General features: G+C 49.8%; 1 protein-coding gene across 1 annotated transcript in view; it reads left to right on the top strand.

The window, feature by feature from the left end:
• The window catches only part of LOC8041835 (PMS1 protein homolog 1), a 52300-nt gene that overhangs the window by 3750 nt on the left and 25285 nt on the right, over positions 1-23265 (top strand). Inside the window, exons 2-5 of the mRNA XM_029981859.3 lie at positions 572-857; positions 3145-3279; positions 6083-6228; positions 18863-18991. Coding sequence (XP_029837719.3) covers positions 572-857; positions 3145-3279; positions 6083-6228; positions 18863-18991 — 696 coding nt within the window. The remainder of the gene's footprint in view (positions 1-571; positions 858-3144; positions 3280-6082; positions 6229-18862; positions 18992-23265) is intronic.

Genomic DNA, 23265 nt, shown 5'->3' with positions numbered 1-23265 from the left:
ACCACATGCTGAGTGAGATCGGATCAGCGCAAAAAAGATGAGGTTCAAGTCAGAGAAACATACAGACCTGGAGTGCGATTTTGGTCAAGGGGAGAGCAAGAGAGCACTCTCGGCTGCTGATTTGATGTGGCGCCACAGCTTGCAATAATCCTCTAAACCAGGGGTTCTCAAAGTGGGGACCGTGGGTCCTTTGGGGTCCCTGAGGCTACCATGGGGTCCCCTTGATCGTCAGTCAAGCCAAGCAATAAAACTTTTGTTCATTGATGCTGGCTGTTCTACAAAGAAAAATAGAACAAACCCTGCACATTGAGTGACCAGGGTTAGCTAATCTCTATTCCAGAGCTTCAAAAATTGAATTGTGCATGCCTTTAGTTTTTTGGGTTTTTTTTACGTTTAACCTTTTGTTTCTGCAATCGTCCAATACCCCTCCCCCCAATGGGTAGGGTCCCCCATCACTTCTGTCGATCCAGAAGGATGCCCAAAACATCAGTGGTTGAGAGCCGCTGCACTTAACATACAATTACTCTTTATGTCTTGGGCCCACGTCCACGTGGGACGCTGATTTCGGCAGGTAGACTATGGGCTGGAGCGGATCGATGTCCTGGACAACGGTCGTGGAGTTGCCCAGGACGACCTCCCGCTGCTCGTTCTGCCTGGCTACACCTCCAAGTTGGCCAGCGAGGAAGACCTCCGGTCGCTGCGGACGTACGGCTTCCGAGGCCAGGCACTTGCCGCCATCCTCGCCGTGGCCCGGGTGACAGTCGCAAGCGGCACCAAGGACCAGGAGTTGGGGTTGTCGCTGGTCTACGACCACCGGGGCAACATCGTGTCCCGTAAAGTGCTTCCCTGGGACCAAGGCATGTGGGAGTCTTCGACGCTGTCCGTATCGTATTCACACCGAATTCCATTCTTGCCTCAGAGTTTGCCCGCGTCCATCGTGTGTTGTGGCCTGGCGCAGTGGAAGCTAGGAAAGTTGTAGCAGTTGGCCAGCTACCCAAACTCCTGCACTGCAAACCGATTGCGCGTGTCCACACGTGTCTGTCTTGGTGACGCGTTACAAGTCACTGTGCACGAGGCTCCCTCCTCGAAACACTGCGCTTAGAACAATTATCTAATTCCAGACCATTTGTAGTGCTAACTTCCTGGCACCCTCTCTTTGATGTGCTTGTGTAAAGAACCTGGCCCCCTCATTTCTTAGTGAGTACATATGTTACCATTCGGAAAAAAGTTTTGACCCTTCGAGTACCGGTGCCAGAGTGTACTCGTGCAACAAGGCGTGAAGTCGGGCTAGTTGGTTCATAGTGCAAACTTGGAAACAGCACGAAAAAAACAAGGGACAAGAACGAGAATTGAACGGACACAACGCTGACTGGCAACTGAAGTTTATTCCTGCAAGGAACAGAAAGGAAAACATAAAGGATGCAAGGTAGATAAAACATAGTCGACCCCCTTGAGGCACGCTTGAGCACTTAAACAAATCTGCCGAATTTCTTGATGAAAGACACTTCGTTATCCGCCAAAGCCACGGACGGGACACTAACACACGTGTCCGCTCCGTAGGTAGAAATGAACGCCTCATCACTCGCCGTGTACTCGTGCGTGGTATGTGGGGTTTCAGTTTCGGTTTGCTCCCTGCCCCTCCCAACTGAGCTGTCGATTTTGTTTACTGGGAGAGACACATACGAGCAAGCAATGAAAACAATGTTCTATCTTGTGGTGTCAGTTTGGGATGGCTTCTAGTAATTTTGTTTTGTTTATATGGCTTCCGGTTTAGCACTCCTTCATTGTTACAGAATGGTGGATCTATGCTGTTCTGCTTTGCACTTCATGGTGAGCACTGAGATTAAGAAATTGCTAACGAATTCAGTATTCGACAGCCGTGGAGCAAAGCAAAGAACAGGAATATTTCGCAGTTTGCAGCTGTGGAATGGTGGCCACGGGAACCGAGGCGTGGCGCACGCCTGGATGCAATGTAATAAGTTGGCAAGGTGTGCCATTATGTGCATAATCTAATGCTGTAATTTATAAGTACATATTGTCATTTAAACACGAGTGAATGTGTCAAAAACCTCATATCATTGACAAAGTTGTTGCTATATTCAGTTTTAGTAGCGCCATCTGCCCGAGGTGAAAACAACTATTCCTGCCTTGAGCCTCACCCCATTGCTACTACGTCAGTCCAACTTCCTCTCGGCAAGGCAAGCGCTTCGCACCCCTTCCCCCCCTCTTTTCCCCTCTCCACATTGCTTAGACCTACCTTCAGGGTTGCCATGTGAATCGCAGGCAGGTGCCGCGCACGCTGGAGGCTCTGAAAGAGAACCCGATTGGATTCTCACACCAGACTCACATGCACCCGAGAACACGTCACCGGGCATGTGACTCGGAACGCGATGTAAGAGTTCAGAGTAATTTGGAGGCACTCAAAACGTCGGTGGACATTTTTCCAGTAAGCTTCTGCACATGTGCGCAGCTTCTCCCCTGGCCTTTCTCCCGCTGTGTCCGTTTTTGGAGGGCACCATCCCGCATGACCAACACAGTACCTATCTTTCCCCGTATTTATTCTTTTTTGACGATTCTTTTGCTGGGTATCGGTAGCGTGGGAAACAAAAAGCAATGAAAACTGATACAATGGCGCAATGTCAATGTGTTTTGAGGAGTGGAATCCTGTTGGGCAGCCCTTTATTTGTAGTTCACATTCAACTCCCCAGATGGCAAATTTGTAGTTTACAACCAACTCCCCAGCCGACAAAATCTCTTTACTCGAAAAAGGTCCATTGTTTGACATCGCAGTCAACTCTCCAGACGGCAAAATCTTGTTACTCGAAAAATGTCCATTGTTTGAAATTCTTTTTAAAAGAACTAACACGCACAGACAAAATTGGTTTCCAGTTCTCCAATTCAGACGTAACAAGGAACAACTAGAAGTCCAAACATTGTTACACGGCCCCTTTAGCTTTGACAAACTGCTGTTGCTGTCAAGTTCTAGACATCCTTGTCTCATTGGATCAGTACCTGGTACTTTACCTGGTACTTTACCTGGTAAAGAAAGCTATTTGCTCAAGCCAAATCAGGAGCCTCTGTACAAACCTACCGCATGATGCACTCGTTGTGACTCCAAATGGACTCCATTGTTCTTCTTTCCAGGGACGAGGGTGACAGTCGAAGAGTTATTCAAGATGGTGCCAGTCCGGAGAAAGCACATGAACAATGTCAAGGCCAAGGCTGCAGAGCTGAAGAAGGTGCAAAGCCTGCTTCAGGCACTGGCCATTGCTTGTCCAGGTCAGCAAACCCTTTGAGTGTCAGGTTTTTTTACAGCGCTAGCTGTATCAGGCTCGTACTGGATGAGTCTCGTGTTAAAAACGAACGGTGCATGCGAGCGCTCACCACAGTTGGCTTTGGCGTCGGGAGAGGGTGCCACTTGCTCTTTCTCGTTTTCAAATGCCCGTTTGCTCGATTGCTCGGTCCCACTTTGACTATTAGGATGGAACGCATTAGCTGTTCTGTGTGTGATCGATTGTGATTACGCGAGGCCTGGTGTGTTTGCCAGCGGCTTGTCTTGAGGTTCTTCGGTCGTCATACCCGGACAGTGAGCTGACTACCTCCAAGCTGTGTGCCGCGTGCCTACACAGTGTTTCTGTTGGCAATATTTTGACCCTTGCCACGTGCTGCAGGTATGCATACCCGCCCACACCAGAGGGTTAGCCTCAATTAGATGTCGTGGGCGAACATTTGATACCCGCACGGCGCTCTAAGCCTTTTGTGCAAGGACGTGGCGGCCGAAGCATACGTCGGAGCAACTGGCTGCTTTGTGACGTAAATGCGCCCGTGACAGAGAACTTCATTAACGTTTAGGCACCGGCGGTCACACTCTGGACGTTAAGATGGAATGCATTCGACGTCAAGATTTTGCTGTACGTGAACGTGAAGCGTCACCGCGCAATTTTATTGGAATACCACACCTGCTGACGCCGTCCATTCGCATAACATCACGTGATCGTGCGCGCATTTCTTTTTTTTGCATGCCAAGTGCAAATTTTGGTTTTAGTAACACTAACATGCTTTTTGTTGTAAAGTGAAACCCTGGAGAAGATGAGACAATATGGAGACATATTTCACATTGAGAATGCTGCAATCTTCTTTTTTTTAATGCGAAAGCATTAACTGGTTCCATGGAGTGAGCCAACATCATCAACCGCGCCAAATGGCAGATAAATTCCCGAAGCCGCGCGCTGAGGCATCCCAGCTTTGAAACCACGGAGAAAGCCACACAAAATGGCAGTGATATGAAGCCGCTGTGCGTCAGTTTCAATTAGCGCCACCCCATGGCACTGCGTGTCTGCGAGGCAGCGGCTTTACTGCTCCACGCCCAGAGTCAGCGCGGCAAGCAGAGGGCGCGCGCTCGACCGTCAACGCAAGTACGTCACAGACGAAATAAGGGAGCGGAGCAACGGCATGCATGTTTTCACATTCACAACTCGTAAGAAGTGCTTAGGTGTACCTTGAGTCTTTTTCACGTGATTTGCACACAAATGAAGATAAACCGGAGATGACCGTTGTTTCCGTACTTGGTCTGCATGGTGTTGTGCCACCTTGGATGGGGTGCTGATGGTCACAATGTGTTTCTAGGGAACGCTTCACGGGCCAACGATAGAGAAGGTTAACTACGTCAGTTGACTCAGCTGTTTGTGCAGATGGGAATATTAGAATTTCTGACAAGCATTTGTGTGTGAACGACGCAAAGAAAGTCAGAAGAATGTTTATTTAAGACACATAGTTCTATAGGGGAAATGTCTAAATGCCTCCAAGCTAGGACCTAAGACAACTTTTTAATGTTATTCTTATGGAGGCACGGTAATATGCAATGGTGCCTCCATTTCACACCCTTAGATCACTCTTCTAAACAAACTTACTCATTTTTTTTTCTTTTTTTAACCATAACTTTTTTTTTTAAGTTGAAGCACGCCATAAAGCATAAGGTTGAACGACATAGATTTGCCATATTGTATGACGAAGGATGATACAAAACTAGAAGTTACCTAAACAAAGAAGATTACATGCCATCTAAAAGTGATACTACAACAAGATGAAACATTGTTATCATTGCTCACTCGTACCTGACGATTCGCATAAAAAAAGAATTGATTGCCCAGTTGGGTGTTGCAGGGGGAAACCGAAACTGAAAGCAAACTGGAGCACACCCAGGTTGCCATCCGCAAAACGCAACTCCTCCCTCTAGAAAACACTAAAACCACTAGGTTGTGAACGCTGTAACCAAACTGAAGTGCGCGACTGCATTTTTTTTCTTTCCGCGGAGTGCTAGCTTTGGGGCAGCGGGAGCAACCAATTTGTCACGTGGCGCCGAGCACGACTGAGTGCAGCAATGCGATACCCAAACTCGGGTGGTACCCAAGCTTGTGTGCCACATCAGATACCTACCGTATTTTTCACACTCTGGTCCACAGATTGTATACATGTTTTAAAGTTGAAATTTTTCACGGTCCGTAATATAGGAGGATTTCTTTTTTTCTGGATCGTTCAATATGGTTAGACGCGACAGATTTTATGAATAAGCTATAATGTTAATTTATATTTATATTTTTATTTATTTCGATTGACTGTTTGCCATTATTAGGGTCATCACGCGAGAGTTGTTTGTCGATCGGACAAAACAGTAGCCTTAAAAAACAAGAACAAAGACACTCACATTGATGAAGATAGCATGTAGCATCCTAGAACATCACTAACACTCGCAGTTTTGAAAATACCAGAAAATAAGGCAACCAAAATATACACTCATAACGTTCCATGACAGAGAATGTTTCAAGATGTTTCATAAAATGCTGCCATGAAAACAGAAGTGGGTATACAAGCGCTCCAAATTATGAAGAAATCTTTAGGTGGAGTTTGAAATAACAATTTATGGACAATTTTTGTATGATACTTTGCTGTGCACTAATAAAGCAAACATTCTTTAAAAGGTGCTGTGCATGACAATTTTTTATTATGCTGACCATGTACCATGTGTGGACTACAGTAGTCAAAAAAAAAATGTAAAACTGTTAATCTTTTCATTTTGTCTAAGGTGTGGGCATCAGTCTCCATCACAATGGAAGCGTCATCTGGACAAAGACCCCAGCCAAGACACTCAGGGAGGCCGTCTGCCAAGTGTTTGGAATTCCCGTTCTGCAGTCAATGGACTATGCGGAGTTCCGCGACGAAAGTGGAACGGTATGCCGTCCTTTTTTCTTCCCGTCTAATCGCTCAATCCTGGGAAAGTAGCGCCAAACTTCTCGTACGGTCATTATTTTGGTTCGTGGAATGAGCATGTCTCTCCTTGGTCTCTCTGTTCTTGATGAGCTGATCCAAATTTGCTGTGGAAGGTTGTTTTATGGAAGACACATTTCTTGCGCACCGAGGTTTTGCTATCCGCACATCGGCTGAACAACTTTTCTCTGCCAGCACGTGTAGCTTCAATGCTTGGCAACATCTAAAAAGAACTCTCCCGTCTCGAAATATGCGAGGATAACAATGTCGTAGGAGACCTGCAGAGGTAAGCGTTATTGACTAGTTAAGTGTACATGCATTGCCAAAGGCGTTTGCATCGGCGAGGATCTCTTTCAGTACGATGGCACTCCGTAGAAGTTTCGGAGCAGCTGGTTCAGAATGACCCCCTCGAAGCTTCGAAGGAACCGAATCAGCGATTGTTATGGCAACAGAGATCGATTAGCTAATCACCTCGTGATGTTTTGGCTGTCTGTATGTTAGTGTATGTTTGTGTCGCGATAGCAGGCGGGGAAGGCGATGGCGCTACTTTCCCAGGATCCGGCGACTTTACTCCCGAGAACTTTGGGCAGCCGTGTCTGTGCTATATGGAGCCTGGCACTCGTCTCAGGCTGGTGCGTTTGCCTCGTCTTCATTCGTGGCCCTTTGAGTTTCCCCCAACAACGTCGCACTTGCGCCGTGCTATCACCCGCCATGATCCGGGTGGTACCACAGTGACGGAGGTGGTGGTGGCAAAGGTCCGTTCCACTGGGGGTCGTTTTCCAGCTTGACGATCTACAGATGCTTCGGTAGCTACAAGAAGCTGCAACGACTTTGACACTTGCGACCATTCTTTTTTTCTGCCGGAACTACTACAACCAACTGCTGAGGCCTTGACATCCAGTGAAATTACCCGGGAACCACTTTGGACGCGTGGGTGTAATGGCACGTAGAACACGCCAATCAGAGGCACATTTCAGGCACCATAGCTTAGATGATAGCTGGCTGGCTCGTAGTATACGAGTTGGGCGAAACAAATCCAGAAACTAAGAATCTAAAATGCATTCACGCTAGAGCAGTGTGGCTGGACAAACCGCCTCGGTAGAAAAGCTGTCGTTCAAAGAGACCTACCATAAGCTACTGCAGCAAGCACCCGCCGAAAAGTTATAGATGGCTACGTAAAAATGGGGATGGGTGCTCTTTATGGTCCTCGAGCGGGAAAGCAGTGGGGTCACGTGGTAGGGTAGGCCTTTGCTCGATTCTGACGGAGCAGTGTAGGAGCAGTACTGTAGGGGCATGGCAGAACCCCGAATGCCCTGTTCTTGTCAAGCCAGCCTCGTCAGACGTTAGAGCACGGTGTTTTTATGTATGCTGGACAAGATGAAAGGGTGTATTGCAAAAGGGGTTGTGCTCACAAAGGGGCGCTGTAAGGGAGTGGTGCACATACCTGAGAATTATGAGGCAGGAGCAAAGTGTTTTGAAGGATTGTTCATTAAATAGTGTAGGCGACCATCCGATCATAGAGCGCCTTCGTGTGTTTGCATTTGTTTCACAAGTAGAAACAAACGTGCCAATTAATGCACATGTTGCATACCCTGCATGGTTTGTGGAAGCGGGTGAAAGCGCAGCAACGAAGCGAGCTGCCCTGAAAGGCAGATTGTGGTGCTGGACTTGCTCGCATCTGACCGACCCGCATTTGTCATGTCTCAATTTAGCCTAAAACTCTCAAATTGGAGTCTACAGCAAACTCTCACTTGAGCAAACTTCAAGGGCCTTAAGGAAATAGTTCACGTAACTGAATGTTCACTATATATATGGAACAGCATAGGGCACAGCATGGGTACATAGAGTCTAAAGTGTGAAGTGCAATTTATGGAGTCATGTACGTCGATATATACAAAATTCATAACAGTTGCGTTGCTGCCTTTCTCATTTTGAATAAAAAATCTGTAATTTTCATTTGCATCGGCGCTCTTGAGGTGCATGAAGTAACAAAAGCTGTCCAGAGAGTCTATGTTTTTGTGCACTTCCTCTGGCACATCTTGTTGCTGTGATGAAGCCATACTGCAAAGCCATCGTCCACTAGCTCAAAATGTCCCATGCAGTGTCGTTTCCTGTTGGGATTGAACGCAGTTTCTCCTTCAAGCTTCAACTTTTGCTTCACCATCATTGACAGCATCGACGGTGGAATCCCATAGTCCTTCGCAACGTCCACTTGTCTTTGACCGTTGTTGAGACGCTGAAGAATTTTGAGCTCGTCTGATAGAGACAACCGCTTCTGTTTCGTCATACTCATTACGAAAGTGGGCAGCGACCCTGGGAGTGCATTTTATATGGGGGGGGGGGGGGCTAGAGATCGAAATAAAGGGAGGGGAAGGAGAAAAATAAGAAAATTTAAATTAAAATTTAAAAAAAAAAACAAGAAAACATTGCCAAGATTTTACTTTTTAATGTTGACACAATCTGATCCAATAGTAGTACGCAGCTGTACAGTGGCATCGACCTATGGTGTCGACGTGGGATGCACTGGAAAATCGGGTGCCTGCACGTAGGTATAAAGCTCACATTTTAAATGAAGGTGTATTTTAATCTTGGACTCATCTCTGTAAAAGTTTTCGGTGCAGTTCTGTTCCTGTGAAAAGTTATAACAATGCATTTTTGAAAATTTCCCGAAAAAGTTTACCATTGGTGCATGCGGTCGTCCTTTGGCGGTAAACGTTCACTGGCGATGCCCTTTTTAATTTCTGCATGTTTCCTGTTTTTATGGTCGTCTTTGAAAAGAGGGTAAACCAGTCTGGGGTGTATAATAGGGTGCCCGCCTGAACATAGCAGCCTGGCTCACCAAGCACCACATGGTGTTTCGAAAACAAGACACAGAAATGCAGGCGAGAATGCCGCGATTCTTTGATGTCTCCGACGACCACCGTGATAGCGGTGCATCGACAAAGGCTGCACTGCGATCTCTCCCTTGATAACCTGTGTAGCCTGCTAAGATCTCCTCTTGCCTTGGGAGTTGGGATACCTTATTCCCAACTCCCACTTCTCTCCCTTTATTGCTACATCTGCAGGCAGTCCCCTCGTTCAAGAAGGGCTTTCTTCTCGCGCAGACCATCTCCCCGCCTCGCGCTTCCGCTCTCCCCACAGAAACAATTACCTCACCCTCGTGATTGCTCAAACCACCAAAAAAAAACAATGTTGCAAAAAAAAAAAAAAAAAAAAAGCTAGAAGAATTTTTTTGTTTTTTTGGGAAACGTAACTGCTCGAAATAGAAGCAAAACGGAGAAGTCGGCTGGCTGGGTGATCAGAAACAGTTCGCTGCACCTTCCCCTGCATGTCAATGAGTCATTGCGTGTCGATAAAACTATCTGTGGATGAAACGTCGTTTGATGAACCGATTACAGTATAGACCACTTACAACGTAACCACTTATAGTGCAGGACCGGGTATAACGCGTTTTTTTTTAAACCACCGGTTCGCCTCCCATAGAACTCCATGTAATTACATACCGCTTAAAATGCAGGCGTGCGAAGGGAAATACCGGTTATAGTGCGGTTTCTGGCACAGCCCGCCGACCGCGCCGACGACCGGAGCAGCGAGCACGCTTCCCTGTGCGACACTAGATAACGGCGTTGACGGCGCAAGCCGCAAGCGGCATTTGCGGGGCAAGGAGGTTCCTCGAAAAAGCGGGGAGAAGCGAAGAGAGAGGCTTCAGTTGCCATAGCGACGGAGAAACGCACGCACGTGTCGTTCACGTGCGTGCGTTCGTCCGCTGCGTTGGAAACAGACAGCCGCAACAACGGACCAATCGCAGATCGAGGAGAAGTGTTCGCGCACGTTGCGTGCCGGTCGCGGGCCGGCTGCTTCTATCGCGATTGTCCTCGTAGACGGCGTTCATCTCATCGTTCCGCGTAAAAGCGCTATCCTTGACTGTGAATTTTCGTAGTGTGTCGCTATGATAACCCAGCACGTACTAGAAGGGAAAATCCACCTACTCGTGTGGCGATGTCGTGGCGGCGCTCTCAAGACGGCAGAAACGTCCGTGTCATCGTATTTGTTTACTTCGACTACAGTGGTGATTTCTAAGCATTTGTGTCCTCGAATATCGCCCGGATTTCTTATTTGGCGCATTTCATGCGTGTGCTCAATTTCAAGGTATTACTGGCGCGTACCATATGAAGGATGCGAATTTTCACGCGTTTTCATCTCCGGAGAAAAGTGATTAGGGTTAGCAATCCTGAACGCTCGCAACGTCAGTTCGCAACCCGCGACGCCGTTAAAAGGCTGCGCAGGCAAAAGCCGCTCATTTCTTTCAAAATGTGTGACACGCTTGAGACAGAACTGTACTAGTCTGGTGAAATAAAGACTTTCCTCAAACTAAGCTTTCTTTTTCACCTAACATAAAATAAATTCTTTTACAAAGGTAAGTTGTCTCATGGCATGTATTTTGGCCTGAAAAATTTATGTTTTGGTTATAGCGCGGTACCGCTTATAGTGTGGATTTTCGCGACTCCCGCGACATACGTTATGTGCGGTCTACACTGTACCATCGGTATGGGAAGGCCCCAGAAAAACGATGAAGCAGGTGAAGAGAGGGGATATCCCTGACTGCCATGCAAGCCGCAAACGCCGTTTTCTTTTTGTTTTGTTTTTTCTCTTCATTTCCTTGAAGCTGTTGCGTCGTCCACGGTTTACTGGCCCTTTGTTTTACTTCGTAATTTTTTTCTGGAATTTCGTGGGTAAAGGTTGAACCTTGATTTGGTAGGCAACCAGCCGTAACAAGAACAGAACCACGTGCTTGCCCTTAGCCAAGTACGTGGCTTGGCGGAGCTGAGCAACAACTGGAACACAGAGGGCAGGTGGGAGGGGTGCGGGCATTTTTCAGTAGGCCTTGAGCTTGTCAGGGCCCAGCGAGCTTCCACGCTAGCTTGCTTGCGGTTTCAGAACAAAGGGACTCTCATAACCGGAACTCCTTTATTCCCGAGCACTCGCGGCATCACCGCGTGCACCGCTCGCCGTCCTTCGTCGTCCCGCTCCCCCTTCGTCTCCCGATGTCCCCCCCACAGCCGCGCATCCCGCGCGCCCTCTCTCCGAGTCCCGCGGAAGGCGTCCTCGCGATGCCGCCGTGGCGCCATCTTGTGGCGAGGCATGCAACTACGTGCCTCTCCTAACAGATCCCCCCTCCTTAATCTGTGCATAATGTGAATAGCAATGCCTATGAATCATAGTACCGCACCAACTGGTCGACATTGGCCAGTCCACACCGTCGGCCCGTCGTAGGGTGCTTCAGTCTGTACACGTTTTCCCCTGTCCGGGCCGCAATGGCAAAGGGTCCAGAGCGTCGAGGAGCAAGTTTGGCAGTGATTCCCCGACTGGCGTTGCTCAGTGTGTGCGAGTCTCGCAGAACGAAGTCACCCACAGCAAACTCGCACTGTTGTCGCCTCCGGTTGTAGTGTCGTCGCTGTGTTTCCTGCGCCTTGCGTTGGTGGTCTCTCGCAAAGGCGAGGGCGTCTTTAAGGTGTTGGCTCAGCTCTGCACTGAAGACGTGAGAAGTGGACGGCTGGGTCTCGGAGTGTCCCTGTGGGCGAAACTCCCACGGGGTTCGAAGTTCTCGGCCGTAGCAGAGGAAGGCTGGCGTGTACCCGGTCACCACACTCTCCGACGTCCTCATGGCAAATGCCACCTCTGGGAGGCGCCTGTCCCAGTCACGGTGGGTGCCACAGTAGGCTGCAATAGCCTGCTTGACTGTGGCATTGTGCCACTCGACTGTCTGGCCTGCTGGTCTGTAGGGTACCGTATGGCGTTCTGCAATGCCCCAGTGCTTGAGCACTCCCTTCCACAATCCGCTTACAAATGGTTGGCCGTTATCACTGGAGATGCTCTGGGGCACCCCATGTCGGCAGAAGATGTCCACCATCCGCTCCACAATGGCTCTAGATGTTGGTGCCCGGAGAGGACAGAGCTCAATGAACTTCGTGAACTTGTCCAGGATGACCAGGATGTACTTGTTCTGTTTGGCTGTGGCAGGAAGCGGTCCGATGAGGTCGACACTCAAGTGCTCCATGGGGCCAGTGGCCCAAGAACTATCCATAAGGCCCTTCGGTTTTTGTTGTCGTGGCTTGAAGGCCTGGCATGTCTTGCAGGCACGAACGTAACGAGACACATCTGCCCTCATTCCAAGCCAGTGGAATCGCCTCTCCGTCCGTCGGAGCGTCTTAAAGTATCCTGCATGGGCACTAAGCGGATGGTCGTGCTCCACCTGTAACACCAGTGATCTCAGTTGGAGCGGTAGCCACGGAACCTTGTTGTTCTGGCCCACATACAGCAGGAGACCTGTGTCGTCAATCTCACTATCTGCTGCCAGGTCTTGCATTCTACGCGACTCCCTAATATCACTGGGTAAAGAGTTGTTTTCCATGAAGTCAATTACTGTTCTCAGAAGCTCATCCTTTCGTTGTTCTGCAGCCAGCCTTTTGCCATCACTCAGCAGTGATATGTCCACAGACTCTGAGGCGGCAACCTCCTCAAATCGAATTGAAGGGACGGGGTCACTCACTTCGATTGGAAACCAGTCCTCCGCAGTAGACGGTGAAGGAGGCTCTGGAGCAGACACTGGGCAGCGACTTAGGGCATCAGCAGGGATGTTAGCTTTGCCCCGCCTGTGCTTGACTGTGCACTTACCGTATTTATTCGAATATAGGTCGACCTTTTTTTTTCGGAAATGTTGTCAAAAATTAAGGGTCGACCTATAATCGTGACCAAAGAATTTCGACCTAACTCGCGACCAAAATTTGAAACCCTACCGAGGGTATGGAGCTATCAATCACCTAGCCGGCGTCCCGGTAGAGCCGCGCGGCTTCTTGTTTCAAAAAGCTTTTGATGCACAAAAACAACCGAACAGCAGCAGCCGACAGCCCGTGGCCGCCGACTACGGCTCTCGCGCACATACCTCGGGCGTCGAGTTTCGCCATCACGCCTGTAGCGTTCCCCTCGCTCGGCAAGGGGGAAGGCGAGGGAGAGGAACGCGATGCGCCATGCACTTTGCACTTTGCCCTCCTATGCGCTCCATTCCTCGCAAATGCGCAAACAAAAAAAACAAAAAAAACGGAGGTACTTTAGTTTGTTTTTTTCGGCGGGTCGCGTGTTGCTCACGAGGCTGGCAGCGTTGCTCGCGTCTTTGCGTTTGATCTTTCGTCGCTCGCCCGTCTCCACCTTCTTTCGTTTCTTCTTGTCGTCATTCCTTTTACAACGCTGTCAGTGAAGTATTGTTGCCAATTTGCGAGGATGTCTACCAAGCTGACGAAGCTTTTTTGACATCGCCCTGTGATTTAGCTGAGAGTGCTGTAAATAAAGGTTTGTTTCTTTTGCCCTAACTTTCCCCAGTTCCTTAAAAAAAAAAAAGAAAAAAAAAGAAAGGTCGACCTATATTTGAATTATTTTTTTTTATTCTCGGTGGGCTCAATAAATAGGGGTCGACCTATTTTCGTGGTCGACCTATTTTCGGGTAAATACGGTAAAGCCTTGCAGACGGAGCACCCATCTCTTCACTCTGCTGGAGGTTTGCTCCGTGTGGAACATCCATGAGAGTGATGCATGGTCGCAGTGTACTTCAAAGTGGGCAAACTCTATGTATGGGCGAAACTTGTCCAGTGCCCATACAACTGCCAGACATTCCCACTCCTGTACGGTGTAGTTTCTCTCTGCTTCTGTCAACGTTCGGCTTATAAAGGACACTGGCCTGAAATGTCCATCATTCTCCTGCAGCAGGACTGCAGCGATGCCAATGCCACTGCGGGCAAGGCCACCACTGCCTCCTCTGTAAGCCAAGACTTTAAGGATTTGAAAGCTTCCTGCTGTGGCTGCTCCCACCTCCAAGGTGCATTCTTCTTGAGCAGCGTCGTGAGAGGTTTTGCGATGTCGGAAAATCGTGGAACGAATGTGCGGTAGTATCCCACCAGTCCCAAGAACGCCTGCAACTGTTTGACTGATGTTGGGGTGGGGTACTCTTCAACTGCTCGAACCTTTTCTGGATCCGGCTGGCATTTACCCGGAGAGATGACATGGCCTAGGAATTTAAGTGACTGCTTGCAGAGTTGCACTTTGCTGGGGTTGATGGTGAGTCCCGCTTCTGCAATCCTGTGTAGTACATCCCGTAAGTGCACTACATGGTCTTCAAACGACTCTGAAAAGACCAAGACATCGTCTAGGAACGCCATGCAGTACCTGTGTTTCACTCCATCAAGCACTTTGTCCATTAAGGCCTGAAATGTGGCTGGGCCTCCGGCTACGCCAAATGGCATGCGTTTGAACTGGAACGTTCCCTGGTGACACAGAAACGCAGTCTTCGGAATGTCCCGTGTTGCCACTGGAATTTGGAAGAAGCCTTGGGACAGGTCAAGGCTACTAAACCACCTTGCTTTGCCAAGTTGCGCAAGGATCCAGTCCGTTCGGGGCATCGGATGCACTGGGACATCAGTCCTTGCGTTGAGTGGTCTATAATCCACTGCGAGTCGGTAGCCGCCAGTTTTCTTGGCCACCAGGACAGGGGCGCTGGCCCAGGAGCTTGTGCTTGGCTCAATTAAGTCCTGATCTAGAAGATCCCTGATGCATTCATCTATTATGGCTCGTTTCTCTGCATTTACTGGTCGCATCTTGCAACGGACGGGTCGGCTATCACCAGTGTCGATGCTGTGTTGGATTAGCGAGGTGCGTCCAGGTCGTACTGTGAAAGTGTCTTTGTAGTCATTGAGCACTGTCACTATCCGCGGGTCGCCTTCTGCCTTTTTTCCCGGAGTCCCCTTGACTATGGCTTCTTCCGGGCAGGTCTCAACCTCTCTCGGCGCTGCAAACAGCTCCTCCAGTGAGTACACTTCCTCGGACAGGGCCACAGGTGGAACTTCCGAGGATTTGCCAAAGCGGACCAGCTCCTGAATCTCCGTCCCCAAGGTCCAACCTCCGAGGGCCACATGTATTGATAGACCCGCTGCGATCAAGAAGTCTCTGCCCAAGATAATGTCACGGCACAGTCCTGGCATGTGGATGAATCATTGTTTGCGGCATCTACCCGACCAACGGATATGGCATCTGATGGACTGAGTTGTGGTTGACCATCCTGTTGCCAACCTGAGGGAATGGGTCTCCCGCTTGAGTCCTGCACCAGTAGCCTGAGCAGCCACCACAGCTGGGTCCCCCATTAAACTAACACTGGACCCAGTGTCCAACAAGGCAAGGAATACCTGGTTACCCACGGTGAGCTCGAGCAAGGGCTCCCTCCCTCCGGCTGTTGCTGCAACTTGCAAGGCAGTCTCGTAGATGCTGGCCGGGTCAGCCTCTACGCTCGCCCGTTTCCCGGGCAGTTAGCCTGCAGATGTCCACGTTCGTTGCACCTGTAGCAGCGTTGCTGGTTGCGTTGTCTGCCAGTTGCGCAGTATCGGGCAGAGTGTCCAACCCCACCACAGCGTTGACACACTTGTCCTCTGTTGGAGGCAGGCTGCAGGTTTAGGGCCTGCTGTGCAGTCTGAAGCCACTGTTGACCCTGTTGTGGCACAGCTGGTGCCCAGGTTGGACACTGCGGTGTTGCCCACTGTGGTGTTGGCTGCGGCATAGGTTGAAATGAGGTAGCCAAAGTTTGGGGCTGCTGCACTGCCCATTGTGGTGGCAGTTGCGGTGCTGGCTGGCAGGGCATTGTGGTTGGAACCCACATCTGGTCCTTGCAGTAGGATGACTGCACTGCTGCTGGATGCAGGGGCCACCATGGCTGAGGGGCCACCCCAGCACTCACGGCAGCGAGCGTGGATGGAGGGCACTGGTTGGGCACTGCGGGGTGCAGCTCCGCAAAAGCGAGGTCCTTGGCAACTTGGTCCGTTCTTGGCGGCGGCGGAACGTACTTGAGGCGGTGCCATGCACGCTCCATGACGCCGCCGGCTTCCCTCGCAAACTCGCGCAGATTCGCGAACGTGAGCCCTTCGCACAAGTCTTGAAATTTTCGGTGCATCTGACGCCTGACACGTCTCACCTTCTCTTCGTCGGACACCGTCTCGCCGATCCTGTCGTAGAATTCGGCAATGACGTGGATGAAGTGGCGCAAGTTTTCCTGCGGGTGCTGTGTGCGTCGGTCGAGTTCTTCCTTCAGCCGATGCTTGTAATCGACAGACGCAAACTCGGCGTGGAACTCCTTTACGAAAGTCTCCCAGTCTTCAAAGCCTCCCGCAAAGCGCCACCAAAGCTTCGCTGTGCCCTCCAGTGCGGCCGGGAGGATCTGCCGGACGCGCTTGCTGTCCGGAACGCCCGTAACCAGGCAAAAATTCTCGAACTTGTCGAGGAAGTCCATCGGGCTCTGCCTGTCCTCATAGCCGATGAATTTCGGCAACTGGATGTTACCGCACTTCCAAGGCGTCGGCTCCTGCGTGCGCGCCTCGGTGTCCTGTTGTAACGGTGTGTTCAGGAGCACGTCACGCACACACGAAGACAATCGCTCCCGGTCCATGGCACTGCCGTCCGTCTGGGCCAGCAGTTCGCTGACCACGTTGTTCGTGCTCATGTCGGCGCGCTGGCGAGATGAGGATGTAAAACTGCCTCGCAGGACTTGCCGTTGGTCTAGCAGGGTAGTTCGGGTTCAGAGGACGAGCCCCCACTTGTCAGGGCCCAGCGAGCTTCCACGTTAGCTCGCTTGCGGTTTCAGAACAAAGGGACTCTCATAACCGGAACTCCTTTATTCCCAAGCACTCGCGGCATCACCGCGCGCACCGCTCGCCGTCCTTCATCGTCCCGCTCCCCCTTCGTCTCCCGATGTCCCCCCCCCAGCCGCACATCCCGCGCGCCCTCTCTCCGAGTCCCGCGGAAGGCGTCCTCGCGATGCCGCCGTGGCGCCATCTTGTGGCGAGGCATGCAACTACGTGCCTCTCCTAACAAGCCAAATGCACGGGGGTTCAGCATACTGCCCAACACCCCCGGAAAATGTCAGCGAGTGCTCAAGCCGCCGTTGCCTCCCCCTCCCCCAGTTCCGGGGTTCCCTGAAAGTGGGTGCACAAACTGCCGTCCTGCCGTTGTTACCCAAAACTAAGATGGCCGAATGGAAGCGATGACAAAGAAAAACAGACACACCACATGGTTTGTTTTCGTCTACCGCAGCACCGCTTTGCCTCGGCGACGCTGTAAACGCCAGCGATAATACGCCGCCGCTGCAGAGGCGGCGGGCATTGGCTATGCCAGCACTGCAGAGCACAAAACTTTGTTGAACTGGTTGCAAAAATAATTTTGGGTTTACCAATCAAGTTTGTTGAACTGAAATATTTGCTATTTCGAAATTCGTTTAACTGAAACATTTTTGCATAGAATGGATAGCAAAACCGCCGGGGATTTTTTTCAAGTTCGTTATTCTGAAATATTTGCTCGAGTGCGATTTTACTCTATGAACATAGAGCTTACGCCATCAAATGAGCCGCAGAAATCAGTGCCTGCTCATAGAAAGTTCAAACTTTCAGTAAGTGTGCTTTGAGGTGGTGCCTACAGTCAAACCCATTTATAACGAACTGCAGGAAACGCTACGATCAGTTCGATATAGCAAGAAGTTCGATATAGCAAAATCATTTACAACGAACTTCCACGATGAGTTCCTTGTAAGGCGAAAGCTTCTCTTTCTCTCATCTCTTCACTCCCGCCTTACAACGCGCTCTATGTTTTTTTTTTGCATGCGTGCAGAGTTTTTATTTTAATTTATCTGCCATTTTGCATCACTTCTCATCGTGGGCAAACGCTTTGGGATGAAATTCTTTTTCTGTGCGTGCGTGCAGAGTGTTTTTTTTTAACTTTCTTCCTTTCTGAATTGCTTCTCTTCGCCCAATTTTGTTCGCAACTTGTGCTTTCAGAGTTTTTTTTTCTTTCCTACTTCTTTTTTGGGGGAAGGGACAGGCTAGAAGACGATTTTTTGCGCATTTTGGAAGCCTTCCCGGGGGAAAAAAGTTTGATATAGCCGATGTGTTGTTCGATATAGAAAATACTTTTTACATGTATTTTTATTTAAATTTTTCGTGAGTTTGATATTGACAATAATTCGCTGTACATAGGTTCGTTCTAAACGGGTTTCACTGTATTACCTGGTCAAATTTCAAGGCGCGTGGCTTCCTTTCTGCAAGAAATTCAATCAATAAACTTGCCAGGGCCAGCAGCGGATGGGCTCGCGACCGACCAAATCAGCAATGCTTGTAACGCATGGCGCCATCTCCCGACAAGCGTGGCAAGCAGACGACAGCTTGCGTCGTCCATTTGTTGCGCCCATCGGGAGACGGCGCCACGCACCGCAAGCGTCGCCGACCTGGTCGTCTGCAAACCCATCCGCCGTTGAATCTGGTAGGTTTCTTGGTCTTAATATTCGCAGAAAGAGAGCTATGTCTTCAAATTTAATCGGCTACGCTGCATCACCTCAAAGCACATTCGGTGAAAGTTTGAGCTTTCTACGTGTAGGCGTACACTTTTCCGTCTAGTTTTACGGCGTATGATCCGTTGGTGCCACCTTGTGCTTAGGCATACAGCAAGGGTGTTTAAGATCACGCCACTCCGCATTTTTACGTTGGTTAGTTCTTAACCGACTTGTTTCCTTTTACAGATGACGATAAAGTGCTTCCTGCCGAAGGTGGAGGCTAGGGGTGTGGCCAAGGGACTGTGTGCTTGCGACCCAGACAAAAGCATTGTCCTCGTGAATGGGCGTCCGGTTTTCGTGAAGAAGATATCGCAGGTCGGTTCTTTGTGGTTATTTTTATTCGTTATTTCTTTTTGTATGTTGTTAGGGTCGTAATCGTGTCGCATTGGCACCAGCAGGGCTTTGCCAAAAGCAATTTTGTAAAAGCTTACCCTGCTCATACATTACTAATTGCCCTCGTTAAGGAATAAGAATGGCTATGTCTGCTTTCTGTCTATAGAACTTCTCAACAATAGTAAAGTCAGTTTAAAAAAAAAAAGCTGATTAAATCAGTATTGCACGTCTACGAGCACTGCACACTTACCAAAACTTTCGTTTTACTGTAAAAAAAAAAAAAAAGGTTGTAGCCTGATAATGCTGGTACAGCCACTCGAGGTACTGACACCATAATAAAAATACAAATGTAGGAGATACGAACGAAAAATGAGTAGTACCATATTTCCCGAACTATAGACCTTTTCAAAAAGAGCGCTCTGGCCACCGCCATTTTGCGAATCGAGCGACCCCTATCAGCCAGAAATGTCTGGCTCCCGCCTGAGCTGTGGAAACCCAGTCAGCGTGCATTTTGCATTTGGAGTTCGCCGGCTTTTCTTGGAAGTTTTTACTTTATTCGCCTGTTTAGGATGCTTACCCTTTGTATGTTAGCTTCCACTGTGAGAACCAGAGAATACCAGGGCTCGTAGCCTGCTCGGCCTTCGCAGGAAACGAACGAAGAGAGCGAACATCAAGCAGCCCGCGACGTAGGCAGTTCGACGTTTTGAGATAATCTCCAAAAAGCCTACCCGGCTGTGTTCCGGCTCTTCGCAAAAAATAGCTGATAGGGTCGGGTCATTTGCTTTGAAGCTGTGGAACAAAGCACCTCTCTTCTGCATGTTCCCCATAACTCGCCGGATTCCGTCCGATTGTCGTGAAGTGACCATCGTCGACACTGTATATTGGATATGCTCTGTTATTTGAGACCTTTCTCAAATCCTGTTCGGATAACGCGGCACCGTGGGGTACGTACAATATATCTTGTTCGATTGATGAGACTCATTGAATTTCATGTTGTGGGCGGGGAATATCCATGCAGTTCGGATATCATGTGTGGTCAAATATTTTGACCTATATAGATTGACACGGCTGAGTGTATGGTGCCGTAAAACGATGAACATAAAATGAAACAAACATTCCAGTTGCGTTTGTTCTGTCGTGCACGGACTCACCAAAACAACTTTCATTTCTTTGTTTTTGTTCCCAAAAATAGAGCACTGCTTTCTTAAATGCCTCTATAAATCATGTTCGCCACAGAACACAAAATAAAAAAGAAAACGCGGCAATTCAGCCGCTACCAGCGTCCGGAATTCCGCCAACGCAGGCTGCCACAGCCCACTGACTAGAAACTCCACAGCTCAGCGCCGTCGGGCAACACTGACGTACACTTTCAAAACCAGGGACGCGCGCTGTAAATCGCTTCGTTCGAGGCTGCCGCTGGAAAGGTCTATAGCCCGTGGACTATGCTCGTTAAAAAGTTTAGATTTGACACGGTACGAACTATACACGGGTGTGGAATGTGCAGGGTTGTTTTTTGGGGTTTTTTCTTTTCAGCATTATTCATTATGGTGAGACATGCTGGCGTTTCGTGAACGACTGATTAAGTTTGGCGCAATTTCAGTATGATAGAAGGTTTTTCTGTACAATTAAGGGGGGACGCGGGTCTTAAAATATAAAAAAATCGCGAAAAATTTCTTTTTTCAAAGTTCACGATTTTGAGGTCTACATAGTCCAGAGTATGTCCTCACAAAATATAAATGCTCAATTCGATCTCTAAATATGAAACTAATGACAATTTGTAAGCGTTGACAGACCTGACTTCAAGCCTAAACTCTAAAACTTCAAGCCGTCGGAGCTCCGCAACGGCTCGTCCGATCGGAGCCATCTTGGTCTTGTTCGAAAGCTGGTTTCCCGCGCTTATTTTTTCCGCGCTCCAAGGCGGTGTACCGCTCAAGGCCACGACGTCATCGATGCCGCACAAAAGGCCGTCACCAGCGCTAGGAAAGACGCTGATTGGGCAAAGCGCGCGCTTCTCCGAGGCGCAGCTCTCTCATTGGCCGAAACGCGCGCCTCCTCTCCTGGCTTCCCCAGCGCGTCGTCCCGGTCGCTCCGCAAGCTCCCGCGCCGTCTGCTTTCGCTCGCTCCGCCGTTCGAGACGCACGCTGCCTTCGCATTTCTCCACTTTCTATATCAATATTTTCAGTGTTTTTGTATGTTCCCTGTCTTCTTCGCATCGTTCATGTAAATATTTTGATACCTCCACTTTGTTTAGCTTTCCCTTTTCGTATATATTTGCCCTCCTGCGTCGTAGTTCTTTGTTTCGTTCTGTCTGCGCGCTTCGAGTTCACCTCGAGTTCTGATGGCTGGGGACGCCCGTTTGAAGGCCAGCACGCAAAGATTAAACACAAAGAGGAGACGTGCCTTGAACAAGAAGACCTCGGCATCGAGGAAAACGACACCTTCGACTTCGCCGATGGCGCAAGCCGCTCTACCGTTGGTGGACGCGACTGGACCGAGTTTGTGTTCGACAACTTCGCCGATGCCTCAAGCCGCTTTTCCGCTCGTGGACGTGGCTGGACCAAGTTCGTCTAGGGATCGAATCGACACTGTGTTCTACACGGAGGAGGAGTGCGTGGAGCGCGAACAACGTGCGGACGACAGAAAGGCTTCGTTGGCAGATCAGTCGGCGACTTCACGGAAGTTTGAGCTCCTCGACGTCTGCATGGAGAGTGACGACACCGACCGCGGCACGGAGTACGTCATCGTGGACATGACAGTGCTACAAGAACTCTTTTGTGTCCACGGCATGCGGCAAGTGCGGAATGGCTACCGTAGGACTTTCGAAGCGCGAAGAGAGGCAATACGGCCGGGCAGTGAAGTTGGTCCTTACGTGTTCGAGCTGCGATTTCGCTGAGAGTCAATTTTCTTCTCCACGAGTCGCCGGGGAAGCCAAGATTACGCCCTTCGAGATCAACTTGAGGGCGATGAAGGGAATACAGAGCATAGGAAAAGGGGCGACTGCGCTTGCAGACTTCTGTGCAACCTTGAACCTCTCCCACCGAGGGCTTCATCGTAAGACGTTCAGGGGACAGATGGACACCATGGTGCAGGCTTGCCAGGCAGCAGCAACAGCCACAGAAGCAGCGAGTGTTGAGGTGGTGAAGGGCGTCTACGAGAGCTTCCTCAATCCTCCCGGAAACGTAGATATAATTTTTGAAGACGCGCAGACACAACTCTAACGTCGCAGTGGGGTGCATCCTCGAGCTGTACACTGGCCTAGTGCTGGACCATGTTGTCCTCTCAAGGTACTGCCGTGGCTGCCAGGGTGCACCTGACCCAGATGACGACAGCTATGGGGACTGGGTGATCAACCACAAGTGTATGAAGAACATAGACTGCAACGCAGGACGAATGGAAGCCGAGGCAGCCCTCATTCTGTTCAGGCGGTCCCTGGCGAAGAATGGACTGCGCTACACCACCATCCTTTCCGATGGTGACAGCCGCACCTTCCATGCCCTGACACAAGACAGCGTCTATGGATACCTCGACATTGAGAAAAAAGACTGCCTGAACCCTGTACACAAGCGGATGGGAGCAGCTCTTCATACCCTGGTGGAGAAGAAGAAGGCACAGGGAGAGTCGCTCGGAGGAAAGGGAAAGCTGACTCAGGACAAGATAAAAAAAATAACAAACTACTATGGGTACGCCTTGAGAAGCCACAAGCATGATGTGCCAGGGATGGAAAGGGCAGTGCAAGCAACTTTGTTGCACATGACGTCGACAGATGAAGCTCCGGACCACAGCCACTGTCCCGAGGGGGACAGTTCCTGGTGCTCCTACCACCGGGCACTGGCCAACCACGAGGAGCCACCACCACACAAGAACCCACTGCCAGGCTTCATTCGCACTGCGCTGGAGCCAGTCTTTGAGAGGCTGGGCGACCGGGCACTCCTGAAGCGCTGCAGTGATGGCATGACGCAGAGCGGCTTAGAGTGCCTACACTCTGTGATTTGGGGCCAGAACTCTAAGAACACACATGACTCTTTACTGTCAGTGCAGAGGGCTGTCGCTGAAGCCATGTCACGCTTCAACCAGGGAATGGCAAAGACGAGCAAGGCTGTAGCAGCACAGCTTGGCTACAGCACAGGTAGCTGCCTGATTCGCAGGAGTCTTGAGAAAGACAGGCGGAGGCTTCGCAAGGCCAACAAGGCTCACTCTGAGAGTGAAAAGGTGAAGAAGAGGATGGCCAAGAGACACAAGCCTGCCAGGACCCAGGA

This window comes from Ixodes scapularis, unplaced genomic scaffold (assembly GCF_016920785.2).
Source record: "Ixodes scapularis isolate PalLabHiFi unplaced genomic scaffold, ASM1692078v2 PGA_scaffold10__122_contigs__length_95168666, whole genome shotgun sequence".
NCBI classification, from domain to species: domain Eukaryota; kingdom Metazoa; phylum Arthropoda; class Arachnida; order Ixodida; family Ixodidae; genus Ixodes; species Ixodes scapularis.
This window is presented reverse-complemented; position numbering and strand designations above follow the sequence as displayed.